Raw genomic sequence first — 16,750 nt, 5'->3', positions numbered from 1 at the left:
GTTTGAAGGTCAAATTAATGAAACATGAAGATGAATTAAATGCAGGGGGTGATGGAGGGGTTTTGTCAAGAATGACACCCAGTTTCCTGGCAAGAGGAACAGGAGGGATAAAGTACTATTTATTGAGACAGAGAAGAAAGCAGGCAGAATAGATTTGGGGGTAACAACCAAGTATCCAGCTTTTGAATATATTGAGATCTCTATGAAACATCGCAGGAAGAGTGGGGAATTATCAAGTAGGCAGATAGATATAACACTACCTGGAATCTCTGGAAAATAGATCTGGTGAAAAGATTATAATTTCTTAAACTGTTGGCATACAGGTGTACCTAAGCCATGGAAAACGTTAAAAATTACCTAGAATTGAAAGAAGATGGCATTGTGTAGAATTCTGTAGCACTTTACATTTTAAAGGTCATATAAAGAAGGAGAAATGAGCAATTAAGACTGAGCAAGGACAGTTAGAAAGACGGAGTAAAACCCAAAAGAATGTAGCATTACAGAAGCCAAAAAAGAGAATGTTTCAAGGATTACTCAATTTTCTGACAGGGCTTGTAATCTAAGGGTTGGATTTAACAACATGAAATCAATGTTGATCTCTTTTTTTTTCTTTTTGAGAAAGGAGATTTTTGTTTCATTGCGGTAAAATGTACATAACGTATAGCTTACCATTTTAACCATTTTGAGGTGTACAGTTCGGTGGCATTAAGTAACATTCACAGCTTTCTGCATCAATGTTGGTCTTAAGAAGAATTTCTGTAACCAAGTGAGGACTAAATACTGGAGCCATTTTAATAATACACGGGGGTAACAAAGTGGCAACAAAGTACTGTAGAGAAAATACAGAACATATTCAGCTCTTGAGACATTTGGCGTTGAAGGGGGTCGTGGCTGTGTGGCAGTAGCTAGAGGAGAATGTAGAGAATGAGAGAGAGAGAGAGATATTTTAATTGGAGATTGCTGGTCCACTATTGAATGTTGATTCAAATTATTCTGTAGAGAGGGAAAGAAAGGAGATGCTGGCACTAGAGGAGATACATTATGGAGTGTGTACCCGGAGAAAGCAAGAAGTAATGGGGCTAGAACTCATGAGAATGGACGGACCTTTGCTAAAAGATGGGGGGGGGGGGAGGAGAGACTGGCACAGATGCCGAAAGGTTTGCAATATTTCTGGGACAGTTGAATGTCTGTTTGAGCTTGCTGATCATGAGTGGTGATACTAACCTGCCAGTTTATATTCCTATTCATTTATTCTCTCTATATATTTATAAAATGCCTACTACATGTCTCCTTTGAACCACTTGTGACGAAAGGGACAGGTCAGCCTCTCAAGGCCTTCAGGAACATCTCTTTGATGGTGCTTCTGAAGGCTTCTGAATAGGCTTGGGAGGGATATTATTTCTGTAACATTTACTTCCAGGCCACAGTATACATTACACTGAGAAATTACCCTTCTGCTACTTTCCATTTCAAATAATCCCCCATTACACTTCCAGAGCCCATTCCTGAGAGGTGACACATGTGCACTGGTTACAGAATCGCTCAAGTGATAGAATACAAGCTGTATAGAGACCCCAGAGTCTTCTCATCAACTTGAACTGACACCTTGTCCATCATCTAGTAAATCCCTTGATCCAAAGAAACAACAAGAAACAACAAGAAACAATAAGAAAACTCCCCTCCCTTTCCAGAGAAACTACCTATGTACAGGGCATCTCCTCCGTCGTTTCCTCCAATTCTGCTTCTCAGCCTGAGAAATCTCCCAGGAGATCCATCTCAGCAGTTGGAGACTGAGGGGCCTCCACCGGAACAGGACGAACTCCTTTGACAACCTCCAAACCAGTATTAGTGTTCCTACCTCAAGCTCCTCCTTTGCAATGCTTTTCCAAAATTCAACAGGATCATCTAGACCATTTGCAATATCAGCGCCACATCCACAAATTAAGAAAAACATAAGCAAATTCCTACACCACAATATAAACTCCACGAGAACAGAAAGTTATATTTTTTTTCGTTCACTAAATGTAATTCCTGGTGCCTACAAGAATGCTTGGTATACAGAAGGCCATCAGTGTGCACTGGTTGAACGAATGAAATCTCTAGAACCATATGCCAACACGATGGCAGAACGCTCACTAGCAAAATCAGGTTTCCAGATCCTAATAATGTGGCTTAAAAATCGCTTGTGTTTCTTGGAACCAGTCACTTAAACACAGAGGCACCTCCTTTATTTTAAAAGAGTTTCCCCTTAGGTGATCATCTACGCAAAAGTAAATGTTACCTTTTCTCCACTGTTGATAGGAAGGATCCTATTATCCAGGGAAAGCACCCTCCTGAAAATTTAGTGTTCAAGAAATCACAGTGGAATTATGAAGTAGTTAGAACTGAATGACAACAAAAGCACTATTTTGAAAACTATTACAAATAAACAAGGGAAAATTCTCCTCAAGGGGAATTTATAGCCCTGAAGTATATTTTAGAAAATAAGAAAGAATGGAAATCAATGTGTTAAGTATTTAACTTGAGAAGCTATTTTTTTAAAATGAATATGTGTTAAACTCAACAAAAGTAAGAGATTAATAAAAATAAATATAGAAATTAAACAAATATATGTTTAAAAAGAAACAGACACTATCTACAAAATCTGGCTATTTAAAAAGATTATAGACAAACTTTTATAGGGTTGTCTGAAAATGTAAGACAAAATAGATAAAAGTAGGCTATAACTGTAGGTACTGTAGAGAATTTTTAAATAAGAGAATGCTATGAACCATATACCAAAATTTTAAAGGCTTAAATGTTAAATTTAATGAATAAATAAAAACGTAAATTACCAAAATTGATTCAAGAAGAAATACAAAACCCAAATAAACTAATAACCATGAGAGAAACTGAATTTTCAAAATATGATTTCACAGATGAGATTTACCAAAGTTAAGGAACGAATAACACCTATCTCATATAAACTCTTACAGAAAATAGAAAAAGGGAAATTTCCAAATGTGTTTTATGAGGGTAGCATATCATACAAAAAACTGGGCTAGACTCAGAGGAAAGAGGAATGAAAATTGGTGGAAGAAATATCAGTAACTTAAGATAATGCAGATGACACCATCTTACTGGCAGAAAGTAGCGATGATTGGAAACGACTTTTAAGGAAAGTGAAAGAAGGAAGTGCCAAAGCAGGACTGCATTTGAACATCAAGGAGACAAAAATCATGACTACAAAAAAAAAAAAAACCCAACTTTAACATAGACGATGAAGACATCAAAATTGTTAAAGATCTTGCTTTTACTCTGGTTCAGTCCTCAATTCCAATGGAGACTGCCGCCAAGAAATCACGAGAAGGCTGAGACTCGGAGGGGCAGCAATGGAAGAATCAGGAAAGATCATCAGGAGCAAAGATGTGTCATTAGCGACCAAGGCTAAAGTCGTCCACACCTTCATAGTCCCCATTACCATGCACAGATGCAAAAGTTGAACAGTGAAAAAGGCTGATAGGAAAAATAAAAATGATTCATTTGAAATACGGTGTTTGGAGGAGAGCCCTATGGGTACCCTGGACCACCAGAAATACAAACAAGGGGGTCCTAAACCTGAAACATTGCTGGAGACAAAAAAATGACAAAAACTGAAGCTGTTCTACTTTGGGCACATCACGAGAAGGCAGGGGAAAACAGTAGGCAGCAGGAAAAGAGGAGGACCAAGTATGACATGCATTGACTCCATAAAAGAAGCCATAGGCATGCGACTCCAGGAGCTGGGCAGGGCTGCTGAGGATGGGACATGGTGGACGTCACTCATTCATAGTGTTGCCAGGAGTCAGAGTTGACTCAATGGCACAGAACGACAACAACCCTGATACCAAACAGGGACAAGAGCAGTGCAAGAAAATTACCAGCCAATCTCATTTATGAACATAGATGCTAAAATTAGAAAGCATTCACAAACTGCATGAAGCAGTGTATTAAAAAAACAATAATACATATGGCAAAACAAGGTTTATCTCAAGGAATGCAAAGATATGGGCACATTAGAAAAATCTATCAAAGTGACCTGCTACATTAACATATCAGAGACAAAACCTATAATCATCTCCACTGTTTTAGAAAAAGTACTTAACAAAATTCAATATTCATTTCATGGTTTTAAAATAGTCCTACTTTAAACTCAACTGGGATAGAAGGAAACTCCTTAACCTGATAAAGGGTTTTTACCAAAAACTTACAACAAATATCACAAATCATAACAAATTAGAAACATTCTCGAAATAGGAAAACAATGCTTGCTCTCACCCTTAGTATTTGATGTTATATTGGAGGTCCCTGGCCATCCATTGAGATAAAAAGGGAAAAGTATCAAGAGTGTTATTTACAGATAATATGATTATCTACATGAAAATACAAGAGAATTTGCAAATAAACTAATAAGAAAGTTCAGCATATTTGCTAAAACAAGATTATTTCAAAATCAATAAATTTCCAAACAGCAGCAATAACCAATTAAAAACTTTAAAAAGAATCCAACTTATAACAGCAACAAAAGCTGTAAAGTACCTAGGAATAAATCTAACAAAGAGGTACAAGAGTGTTACAAATAAATCATAAAATGTTATGGAAGGAGATAAAGAAATCAGAATAATATTAATGTATTAGATAACTCAATTTTATAAAGATGTCATATCTCCCAAAATTTAACCTATAAATTTAACTCAGCAAAATACCAAAAAGATTTTTCAGTGGAAGTTGACAAACTGATGCTACAGTTAGCATGAAAGAGCCGAAGACCAAAAATGGCCAGTACAATTTTTAAAATGAACAAAGGGGAGAAATGCCCTTCTAGAGATGAGGACTTATTATAAAGCCATAATAATTGAAACAGTGTGGTATTGGCTCAGAATTGGTTTGATCAGTGGAAAAGGACAAAGTAGGAACATGTCCATGAATATATGGAATTTAATTTACAATCACGGTGGCGTTATACATTGATGGGGGAATGAAAGACTGTTAAGTAAATCAGGTCAGGACAACAGGTTTTCCATATGGGGGAAGGGGGAGTAAAATTAAATTCCTATTTTACACCATTCAAAAAAAATAAGTCCCAGATGGATCAATTTTACAAGTGTAGAAAGCAAAATTTTACAGCATTAAAGGGAAAAAACAACAACATAGGAGGCTATCTTCATGGCATGAGGTATAGAGAGTTCTTCAATAAAACACACAAATGACACAAGCTATAAAGAAAGAGATCAGTGAATATGACTACATTTAAATTTTTCTCTAGTACAACAGACATCAAAAGCAGTTATAAGAGAAGCCACAGACTGAGACAATATAATGTTTATATGCATGAACTCCTACAAGTCAAGAGGAAAAAAGATGAAAGTATTTACAGCCCATTGGAAAAAAATGGATGACTGTGAAAAAACAAATCACAGACTCAGAAACCTTAATAGCCAATAAAATGCTCAACCTCACTAGCAGTGAGGGAAATTCAAATAAAACAATGAAATGCTGGGTTTTTAAAAAACCAAATCATCAGAAATAAGCCTGAATCTAGAAAGTATTGAAGGTTATGTGAGGGAAATAATGCTCAAACGGTGCTGATGGGAAAACCATTTGGCAGGCTCTAATAAAACTGAAAATGTGTGTGTAGGCTTGCAATTTCCCATCTAGGTAGACACACAGAAATCCTCACATATGTGCCAGGGACATATGTAAACATATGTTCATACCAGCATTGCTCATAATACCAAAACATGGATAGCAGCTTAAATATTCAAAAAGGGAGTATATAAACATGGTATGTTTACATGCATGGATCTACAATATAGAAATTAAAATGAATTAACTGGATTTATATTTATCAACATAGAGAGAAAGAATAAGAATATACCATGAAGGAAAAAAGAAACAAGTCATTTTTAGAATAGGTACAGTCTAATACCACATGTGTACATTTTTAAAAAATCAAAGAATTAAAAAATTCTGTATTTTTATGGGATCGTGTGTAGTAAAAGCATAAAGCCTAGATTGTAGAGTTATATACCCAATCCATGACAGTGTTTGCCTTTGGAGAAAAGGGTGGAGAATGGTGTTGGAGAGGAGTACAAACAGACTTAAATTTTATCAGCAATGTTGAATACTTCAAGTGAAAAAAAATAAACCTGAAATAGACATGGCAAAATGTTAACATTTACCAATTATACGAGATAGGTAAGTGGGTGCTTCCCAGATTCTCTGCGTTTTAAAATATCTTTACATTTTTTCTAAATAGTGAAAGAAAAACAGCTAGTAAAGAATTCTATCTCATAGAATTTTACTATGTGTAGATTGAGAGTTAATCATCTAAAATTTTGAGGCAAGAAACTACAACAATTATTTGTTTTAGAATAGAATCTCCATAAAAATAATAAAGCTGACAGTATTATATGACTACTAAAATGAATAAATTCTATAGGTATCAATATGGATAGTTCTCAAAATCATATTGAGGAAAAAAGTAAGTTGCAAAATGATATGTACATTACTGTACCATTTATAAAGAAAATTTAAAATATACCCAAACATTGATATATATTTACATATAAACAAACATAGGTAGTAATAAAAGTATAATAACAAATACTGGAAAAACACACACATTTTAATACTGACTACCTAGGGAAGTAAGGAGGGAGAAAGGTGAATGGGACTAGGGAGAGAAATAAAGTGACATTCAACTCTGTCCAATCTTTAAATTAAAAACCCGAAGCAAATAGGATAAATATTTCACATTTGATTATTCTAAGAAGCAAATACACGAAGGTATGTTATTCTTGATGTATATATAATTTTAATTTTCAAAAGAATACTGAAGAATTACAAATAAAATGCACATTATTCAATACTATATCATTAAAGCTTGTGTACATCAAAAACCGTGCTATGACTGTCTTAGAAAGCATCCTGTTTGCTTTTCTATGTGTTTCCATTTTTTTTTTAACAATCAAAGGAGGGGGAGAAAAAGCAATGAAGAAATATAAAATATATACACATCTCTGTGATTATATGGAAAAGGAAAAACCTCCCCAATCACCCAACACCCTGTGAGCCATTCTGTATCCTCTACTGCATTTCATTTTTAATTTTTGTCAAAAGAGACATAAAAGATGTGGCCTAATGGGAAACGTGACTTTCTATTATTGAAATTTGTGGGAGTCCATTTTAATGTGTTTAATCTCGCGACTAGTCCATACTTTATATTTCAGCGTGGAGATTTGGTCGTGTGCCTGTGACAGGTTAAGGCCGTTGACACACGCGTTCGTCTTTCGTCGGCTGCACAGTTACATCGTCGCTCGAAGGATTTTTAAGTTTCAATTTCAACCCTGAGAGCCTTCTTTGCTTTTTTTTTTTTTTTTTTTTTTCAAGGTTAAAAACGTGTCTGGTTCCAACACGCGATTAATGAATGGCTACGTAGTGGCTCTCTATTTAGGGCACCGGTGCCGACCCCGGGTTAACCGTGGGACTGTTAACACGCGAAAACTTTTTTTTGGACGCAGCCTCGGGGAGATTCTGCATCGGGTCTGACAGCGGTGGAGCGAAGTGGAACGGGATCCCCGCCCGCGGCACGAGCGACCGTGATTCTGCACCGAAAGACAGGTCCGCTACGGGCGGCTTCCTCGCCCTCGCGAAACACACACACACACACACACACACACACACGCAAACTTTCTCGGACTCCGCCGGACACGCAGCTGGCGGAGGACCCGCGGGCGGGCGGGCGGGCGGGGGCGGGGGGGGCGAGGCCGGCAGGCTGCCCAGAAGTTCCGATCGCGGAGTTTGCTCGTGATTAAAATTACCTGGCTCGCCCGCAGAGGCAAGAACGCCGAGACAAGATAATTTCTCAGGCGGTTCGAGAGGACTGAGGCCGGCGGGCCGCGCGCGCTCCGAGGGGGTGTCCTGCGGGCCGGGGCGGGTCCCGCCGCCCCCGCGGGCTCCGGTGCGTCAGGGGCGCGTCAGGCGGGGCGGGCTCCGCGCGGGCGGCGGCGGCGGCGGGCGGCGGGCGGCGCGCACCGGGCCTCCTGCTTCTCGCGCCGAGGCTGCGGGACGGACGCTCCCGGGAACTCTCTCGCCCGCGGCCGGCGGCCCGGCAGTGCCAGCATGTCAGCCGCCGTGGCGTGTCTGGACTACTTCGCCGCCGAGTGCCTGGTGTCCATGTCCGCGGGCGCCGTGGTCCACCGCCGCCCGCCGGACCCCGAGGGCGCGGGCGGAGCCGCAGGCTCGGAGGTGGGTGCGGCGGCGCCGCCGGAGTCCGCGCTGCTGGGTCCGGGGCCACCGGGGCCCGCGCCGGTCCCCCCGCTCCCCCAGGTCCCCGCCCCCAGCCCCGGCGCGGGCGGCGCCGCGCCCCACCTGCTGGCTGCAAGCGTCTTGGCGGACTTGCGCGGCGGCTCCGGGGAGGGCTTCGGGGAGAACTCCGGGGAAGCTCTGCGCGCCTCGTTCGGCTCCTCCGGCCCGACCCCGTGCTCCGGCCCAGCCCTGCGCTCGGAGCCGGCCCCGGCCTGCGGCGCGGCCCAGGTCTCCGCGCCCGCGCGCTCCTCGGGCGCGCGTGAGGGCCCCGGTGCTCCTGCCGTCCGCGCAGCGCCTGCCGTCCTGGCCGCCGCCTCGGGCGCGGGCCCTGCAGCGGGCCCCGCCCCCGCCACGGGCCCCGGCCCCCGTCGCAGGCCCGTCACACCTGCCGCCAAGCGCCACCGCTGCCCCTTCCCGGGCTGCAACAAAGCCTATTACAAGTCGTCGCATCTGAAGTCCCACCAGCGCACCCACACGGGTGAGCGCCCTTTCTCCTGCGACTGGCTCGACTGCGACAAGAAGTTCACGCGCTCCGACGAGCTGGCCCGCCACTACAGGACGCACACGGGCGAGAAGCGCTTCTCCTGCCCCCTGTGCCCCAAGCAGTTCTCCCGGAGCGACCACCTGACCAAGCACGCCCGCCGCCACCCAGCCTATCATCCCGACATGATCGAGTACCGGGGGCGCCGTCGCACCCCCCGCGTCGAAGCGCAACCCGCCAGCCTGGTGGACAGCTCCGGCTCCGTCCCCGGCCAGGCGCTCAACCTCAGCCTGTCTGACAGTCATTGCTATTAGTCGTCCCCTCCAGGATGATTCCCCCAGGCCGTTGTCCCTGCCTTCTCTCTGCCCATCCCTCTTTCCCAGAGTCGTTAGCCCAAGGCACAGACTGGTTCCTCCGCTCTGAGGGTGGGTCCAGGCAGGCATGTTGGACCCTGGGGAGGGACTGGGGGCCTGAAAATAACAGGAATTCTTACAACACCTATATCATCCTAAAAGGGGGGGTTGCCTCAAGACAGCCCCCAGGAACTGGTGAGAAGGGATGAACCCGGGTACTCTCCAGAGTCCTGAAGATTTCTCCCTTCCCTGGAAGCAGAGATGTGAAACTGGAATTCTCAGGTGCCTGAGGAGCTCCCAGTCTTAAAGGACTCTGGTGTCTTACCCACCCACCAGGGCGGACCTTGGAGAGGGTGTCACGGGTGGCAGTCCAGGACTGGGGTGGTGAGAGGCCTTTGGAAACAGAAATGGATTTCTATTTCTGTAAACAGCAATGTTTACTAATTTATTTTTAGTATCTTTTAAACAGGGATCCCAGGTTGATAGGAGGTTGTTGTCCTCCACTCCCCAATTGCCCCAGCTACCTCTGCTAGGAGAGGCCATGTACGAGTCCATGTGAATGTATGGCTGGGAGATGCTTCTTGGTGTCTGGGCAGTGGTGCGAGTCTGTTTTGCAGGTCCTGTTGCATGGCTTGGAACCCTGCACTTGTGTGGTAGTCTTTCTTCCCATTTGGATTCCTGCTCTGGGAGGGTAACTTCCTGGCTCACTCTCATAATAAGAGTGGTGTAAAATTTTAGAAACAACCGTAAAAGCACCAGAAATGAAGGGTGGTCCAGGCTAGTTTCCCTTCAACCAGAGGGCGAACCCAAATGATGTCGTGTGAGATAGGTCCTAAACGGGATCCAGGGAAACAGGACATGTGGTTCCAGCTGCCCACTCCAAGTAATCTCAGGTGTGGTAGATTCCGTTTATTTCTTAAAGGCTAACTAGTGGCTTATTTCTTTGGGGGGCGTCTGGGCATTTTTGTTTCAGCAACAGGTGAGTTGGTGGTTTGAGGAGGAGGGGAAAGTGAGAGTGGCTTCGTCCAAAGAGGTGGCTGCCCTGAATTTGGGGAAGGAACAGCAAGGTGAAAATTATTATCAAAATAAAAGGACCCTCTCCCCTGACCTTGGAGTCCCTCCAAGTTACACCCTCAGGACCCCTCTACCCCAGTGCAGGAATTGAGCATCAATGGTATTTATTTTTTTCTATATGTGTCTCTGCTGCTATGGATGAAATGTCTCTGCTGCGGCCACTTTGCTTATGTATGTGTGAGTGTGTATCTATGTGACCCTTTCGTTAGAGATGGGGCTGAAAGGCATTTCCTGCTCTAGTAAGGTTTCCTTTGGCCCCCTCCTGAATTTCTTGTAATAGTCCATCAGTCATACTTGTGGAAGATGCCATATGATAAATGACTGTAACGGGCATCTAGTTAAACTGCTTTCCCCTATTTTGTAGATGAAGACACTGAAGCCTAGATAAGCTGAAAGTCACGTGCTAAATTGCTGGCAAACGCTATGACTAGAATTTAAGTATCTAGCCTTCTAAGTGACTCTTTCCCTCATGCTTGGTTACCCTACCTCCTTTCTCTCTGTCGCCATAGTCAGAGTACACCACTCTCCCTTCCTGCCATCGGGATCCCCTCTCTCCCTCTTCTCTATGACTTCTATGTTCCTTCAAATGTTTGGTCCCCGCAGGAACCTTTTGCTTGTTATGTTAAACCTGAAAGCCCTTTTTTTAGCAGATTGAGCCCATTCCCTCCTTCCACACCATGTGGACTTAAAGTGGAAATGACTCTCGGGCATCTTGGGAGAGATTTTATCTTTTGACTTGGTAGATTAATTTTCAATCCCAATTCTACTCTTTTTCTGTTTTGGGGCATTCCAGCTTCCTCGAGAGAGTGAGTGATACGAACCTGACATTGGAATACTAAGTGCTCCTACACAGAGGGAAGGGTTGTTAGGAATGACCCAAAGGGATGTCCTGTGACCCTGAAAAGGTTCAGTGTTTCCTGATGTGGACTAAGCAGGCGCTAAGGGTCACTCCTTGGGTTACATATAGGAAGAGGAGGCTCCCAGTTGTGGAGGTGGGTTTTGGTGGTGGGAAGAGTTCCTCCCTTGGCTCCGTTTGTCTCCCAGTTGGAAGTAGGTAGGAAGGGCACACAGGCCCCCTTGAGGACGATGATTTTCCCTTTGTCCCCTCAGTAGAACATCTGCTATTGGGTAGGTGGACCAATGAAGCTAACAGGAGAGAGACTCCCACTGATTATGATGGAATCGGGCTCAAGAAAGCTTGGCTTTTCCAACCACCCTTTGATAAATAACTTTTCATTCTCAAGCTCCCAAGTAGTGTCCTTTTTTGGGTTCTTCTACTTTGGGGGCTTTTGTCTGGGGATGGCTTCTGATAGTGTAAATGTGGCATGTCTTTCCATGACTCCTCCTAGGACTTGCGATGGTGAAGAGGGAAACACCCAGAACACTAGAGTAGCCACATAATCGAGGCAAGATTTGTAAGCTGGTCTTTCTTAGTCATGGGTATTGCTATTACCCTTTACCCCTTTACACTCCAGTGGCAAGACAGGTCTTGAGGAGAAAGGGCTCGGAAGGGGTTTCCTAGTTTTATTGGTGTTTCTTTTTTCCTTTTTTTTTTTTTTTTTTATGTTAGCCAGATGGAGCTCAGTGAGTGAATGTGTTTGGGGGTTGGTTGGGGTCAGCCTGAACCTCTGGGCCCTTGCTCTACCCCTGCCATCCTGAGTTCTAATGTAGGAATTCCCTAGTAACAGACTCTATTAATAGAGTTCTTCCTTTAATCTGGGTTGGAAGCTGGGAATGAATTCCAGGTCATACCTTGGGTGTGAGGGAATTGGATCCCTACCCCTGCTGGGAGGGGATAAAAAGTACCAGCCTTGCCCCCACCCAGGGGAACAAGAATCTGTCATTTGTCCCTAATTCCCTGTTCTCCGAGAAGGGAAATATGTTGGAATGTCACTCTTGGACCCTATTTGTACCTCTTACTCACTTCTCATGAAGGAAGATTATGTTCTCTGATGGAGTTATAGGAAAGAAAGTCATTGTACATGCACGCACACGCACACATGTGCACACACACGTGCACACACATGCATGCGTGCATACGTGTGCACGCTCTTAGCTCGCTCCTCTCTTTTGCACCTCTTTGCCTGTAATGTGTATGCATTCCATTCAGATCCAGCTTTCATAAGCACCTGCTGAGGCCCAGGCCTGCCTTCCAGAGGCAGGTGTGAAGAGCACCTCTCTTTGTCTCCACTTTTGGAGCAGCCATGCCCCCTTGCAGCTCTCCAGGTAAGTGCTTCCTTTGTGTATTCTCCTTTGGGTGGGTAATCCCAATACCAGCAATTGGGAAGGGTGGGAAAGGCAGTGGAGGGATGATATTAGAAAGCCCAATTTTGGCCATAGATACAGATTCATCAACAAAATACTGATAGGTGGATGCTCATTTGTCTGATCCCTGTATCATTACTCGGATGAGAACCTAGAGAGGAAAGGAATATGATTAATTTTTCTCCCTTATGCCCCAACACATGCAAAGATTCCTTGGCTATTAAATCTGGAGGAAATAGCCACTCTGACTAGAATTAGGGGACCAAAATACGATGTGTGGAGATGGGACATCTGGTATACCAGGGCACAGGACTTTGGTGCTTTAGTAATCTTGGGCCTTTGAGTTCTTTGGCCTTTTCAAATCCTAACATCTCATGGTAGGCAAGTCACTATTTTTTAGAGGTACTGGACATAGGGCTTTGCAAAAAGAGACTACACTGTGTTGGATATTGATTCATATAGATACAGGTAAAATAGGCTTGCTGAAGAAGGGAGAGGCACTGCTGAATGGAAAACTCTGTGTTGCCTTTATTCTCAGCCAGAATAGCAGATGAGGACTTGAAGATACAATGGCTTAAATCCCACATGTACTTCAAAACACAAATTTGGGAGACTTTAGCCCTTAAATTGTGCTGCTGGGGATTAGCAGGGCACATTAGATCAGTTTCACCCAATTTGGTTCCCTTTTGTCTTGATTTGAATTGCATCCTTTCACAGGCCCAGGGAAAGACCTATGGGAGGGACCAAGTTCTTTCATTCATATGGTGTATCCAGAGTCACCTTCTAATTATGTCCCAAGTTAGTGCCAGATGTGTTGATTATATAAGACCTGACAGTGGGATTTCAGGGACTCAAGCTGTGTGTTCAATCACAGAGGAATGGTGGATTTTAATTATAAATATAAAAAGAGGAATGCAAATGTTTGTTATATCAGGGTTTGAGGTAGAGAGAAGCAATACTATTATAATCCCAAAGGCTAGGACAAGTATTGAAAAGGGTTTTGCCTGGATTTTTCTCTCCCTAGGAATCACGTCTATTCAGGAAATCAAGTAGCAGCCATATTTGTTTCAAATATGTATTTAGCTTGTGCAGTCAAAAGGGAAGCAATGGGAGGATGAAAAAATGAATAAAGGTAGACAGGCCAGTTGAGCTGGAGGAAGAGAAGGATTTCTTTAGAAGAAAGGTTGTGTTCTTAAAGAACAGAATCGACAATACAAATGGGAAAATAAGAAAGACCAGTAGCTACCCAATCTTAAAGATGGGATTATAAAAGAGGGTGGTAGTTTAGTCATTTCTAAGTTAGAGGAAGTGATTGAAAACCAAAGAGATATAACGAAAGAGTGGAAGCAAGCTCTCAGAAAACAGAAATGCCCCCGTCCAAAAAAATATTGACAGATACCTACCTAAATCTGCAGAGCACACAATGAGAAATCATCCCTTCAGCACTGAGATAGGTATACTAGAAGGTTACAGAAAATATAGCCATACCTCGAACATTTTTAGCTTCACTTCAGTGATAGTACCACTATAGATGGGAATATAAATATGGCTTGAAGAGTGCACAGAGTTAGATCTCTAAGGAAAACCATAAGGTAGATGAGACACTTTGAAATATATCAAAGTAACTAATCAAATTAGAGATTAGGAAGAAAAAAAAAGCATAATCATCTCCTTTGGTTCCAAAACAAGTACAGATGCGCCTCGATTTAACGATGGGGTTATGTTCCAATAAACCCATCGTAAGTTGAAAATATTGTTAAGTTGAAAATGCTTTCGATACACCCAACCTATTGAACATCATAGCTTATCCTAGGCTACCTTAAATGTGCTCAGAACACTTAACAGTAGCCTACAGTCAGGCAAAATCTAACACAAAGCCTATTTTATAATAAAGTGTTGAATATCTCATGTAATTTATGTAATTATGGCTTACCGCCTTCATGCTGGGCAATTATGCTGTTTCTGTTCAAGAGTGATTGTCTTCCTTCTCCTCTTCTCACCAAAAGCAGGAGACACAAATGGGCATTTTGTAGACGGGACAGGATGCAAAAACACAAAACACAATATCCAGAAACACCCTATGTTCTAGGGGATTGGTTGTTTACCCTCGTGATCACATGAGTGACAAGGAGCTGCCGCTGCCCAGCATCAGGAAAAAGTATTGTGCTGCATGTCACTGGGCCCCCAAATGATCAAAATGCAAAGTACAGTTTTTATTTAATGTGTATTGCTTTCACACCATCGTAAAGTCAAAAAATCGTTAAATTGAACCATTGTAAGTTGGGGACATCTGTATTTGTTAAAATGCAACACCAATTTGTGATTTAATGTAAAAACACCTTAACAAGCGAGTAGCAAAAGAGAATTTCTTAAATTGATAAAGATTATCCACCAAAAGCCTATAGTAAACATCAAACTTAATGTTGAAGTCTACAGGTATTCCTGTTGACCATATGGTAAGGTTGAAAGACAGTCTCAGCGAACTCCAGGCAGGCAGTCACATAAAAATACCACGAAAAATAGAACCAAATATCCATGCATTGGGAAATTTAAATTCAAACCTCTGCGTAATTCAGATAAAAGGGGCAATTCCAAGAATTTAGAACTGAATGAAAACCAAAAACACTAAATAGCAAAAGTGTGATGCAAGCAAATGGCACTTGGAAAGGAAGTGTAGTTTATAGCCTTAAACTTTTTATGTAAAAAAGAGTGAGCTAAGCTTATTTAAAGTGAATGGACTAAGCTTTCAACCCCAGAAGAAAAGGAAACCCAAAGAAAGTAGAAAGAGACATAACGATGGACCATGCATTCTCAGTAGGGAAAATATTGTTCCCAAGGGAGTGAAAATTGGTTCTTGAGGGATGAAAAAAAAATCACCACAGTTGTGGCCCTCTAAGTGACTATATATAAACACATATACACCCTATGTGTTGTTTAAGATTGGGGCTAGGGGGAAGGAAGTAATGATTAGGGAAAAAATTGTCCAAAAAGGCCCCTAGAGGGGTGATAATGAAAAAAAGAAATTGAAAAACACTGCCATAGATAAAAGCAGAAAATAGAGAAACAGGGAAAAAAAAAAAGAATAGGGTTGGGGAAAACTCATTTTAAAACTTGTTTTAAAAGCCTAAGAAACAGATTTCTTTGGCACATATGATTAAGAAAAATGAAAGAAGGCCAAAAAAAGTTATCAGGAGTGAAAAAGGACACAAAATCATAACACACAAGCAGTTTTTTTTAAAATTATAAGAGAATAATACCAACAATTTTATATCAATAGAGTTGAAAAATATATGGATAATTTTTATAGGAAAATACAAATTTTCTAAATGGTCTGAAACTGAAATGGTAGTCAAAAATCTATCCCCAAAAAAGGCATTAGGTCTAGGTGGTTGCATAGGCAAGTTCTCTAAACCTTCTAGAAACAGATAACTTCCAGCTTTTATAAGTTGTACAAAATCATAAAAAAGATAGAAAATTAACCAATTTATATTACATAATTAAGTTAACCTTAATACCAAAATAAGATGAAAGACAAGAAAAAAACAAATGCAGTATTTTTTTCTATAAGGATAGGTGCGAAAATCCCAAGTAAAATGCTAGAAATTTTAATTCAGCAGTGAATGAAAAGAATAATAAATGCATCATGATCTTTATGAAGTTCATCTCAGGAATGCAAGATTAATTCAATAATAGAGATCTGTCGATATAATTCACTACATTAATCAAAGAAAAGGAGAAAATCAATTACTTTCTTACATGCCAGCAATCATCAATCAGAAAATGTAATAGTCTAAGTGATTCCATATAGAGTATCAATGACTAACACAAAGAATCTTTAGAGACAAGACTATAAAACGTTTACTGAATGACAGAAAATACGAACATATGACTAAGCGGAGATAAATAATGTGTCTGTGAATGGTAAAACTCAATGCTATAAAGATGTCAGTCTTTTTCTCAAATTTATATATTTAATGAACTCCAATGAAAACCCCCCGATCTTTTTTCATAAAGCTTTTTCAAGGAAATATTACAGAAGATCCTGGGGGAAAACGGGGAGGAGGAGGAAGGGAGAATTGCTTTACTAGATAATCAAAATATTACAAAGCTGTTGTCGTTAAAACAGTGCAGTGCCGAGACAGACAAACAGGTAAATGAATTTGAATAAAGAACTGAGAAATAGACGTGTGAATATAGAAGAATTTGACATATAAGAGAGATGGCATTTCCCATCAGTGGGGAAAAGAGA

The 16,750-nt window shown here is 41.8% G+C and overlaps 1 protein-coding gene across 1 annotated transcript; it reads left to right on the top strand.

Moving 5' to 3' along the window:
- Positions 1-8,142: 8,142 nt before the first annotated feature.
- On the top strand, positions 8,143-9,194 carry KLF14 (KLF transcription factor 14; the record flags this gene model as incomplete). The annotated part of the gene is made up of 1 exon (XM_081038332.1): positions 8,143-9,194. The coding sequence occupies one exon, from the start codon at positions 8,143-8,145 to the stop codon at positions 9,121-9,123; it is 981 nt and encodes a 326-aa protein (XP_080894458.1). The 3' UTR covers positions 9,124-9,194.
- Between the last annotated feature and the right edge of the window lie 7,556 nt (positions 9,195-16,750).

The sequence above is a fragment of the Rhinolophus hipposideros genome (assembly GCF_964194185.1).
Source record: "Rhinolophus hipposideros genome assembly, chromosome: 25".
NCBI classification, from domain to species: Eukaryota; Metazoa; Chordata; class Mammalia; order Chiroptera; family Rhinolophidae; genus Rhinolophus; species Rhinolophus hipposideros.
This window is presented reverse-complemented; position numbering and strand designations above follow the sequence as displayed.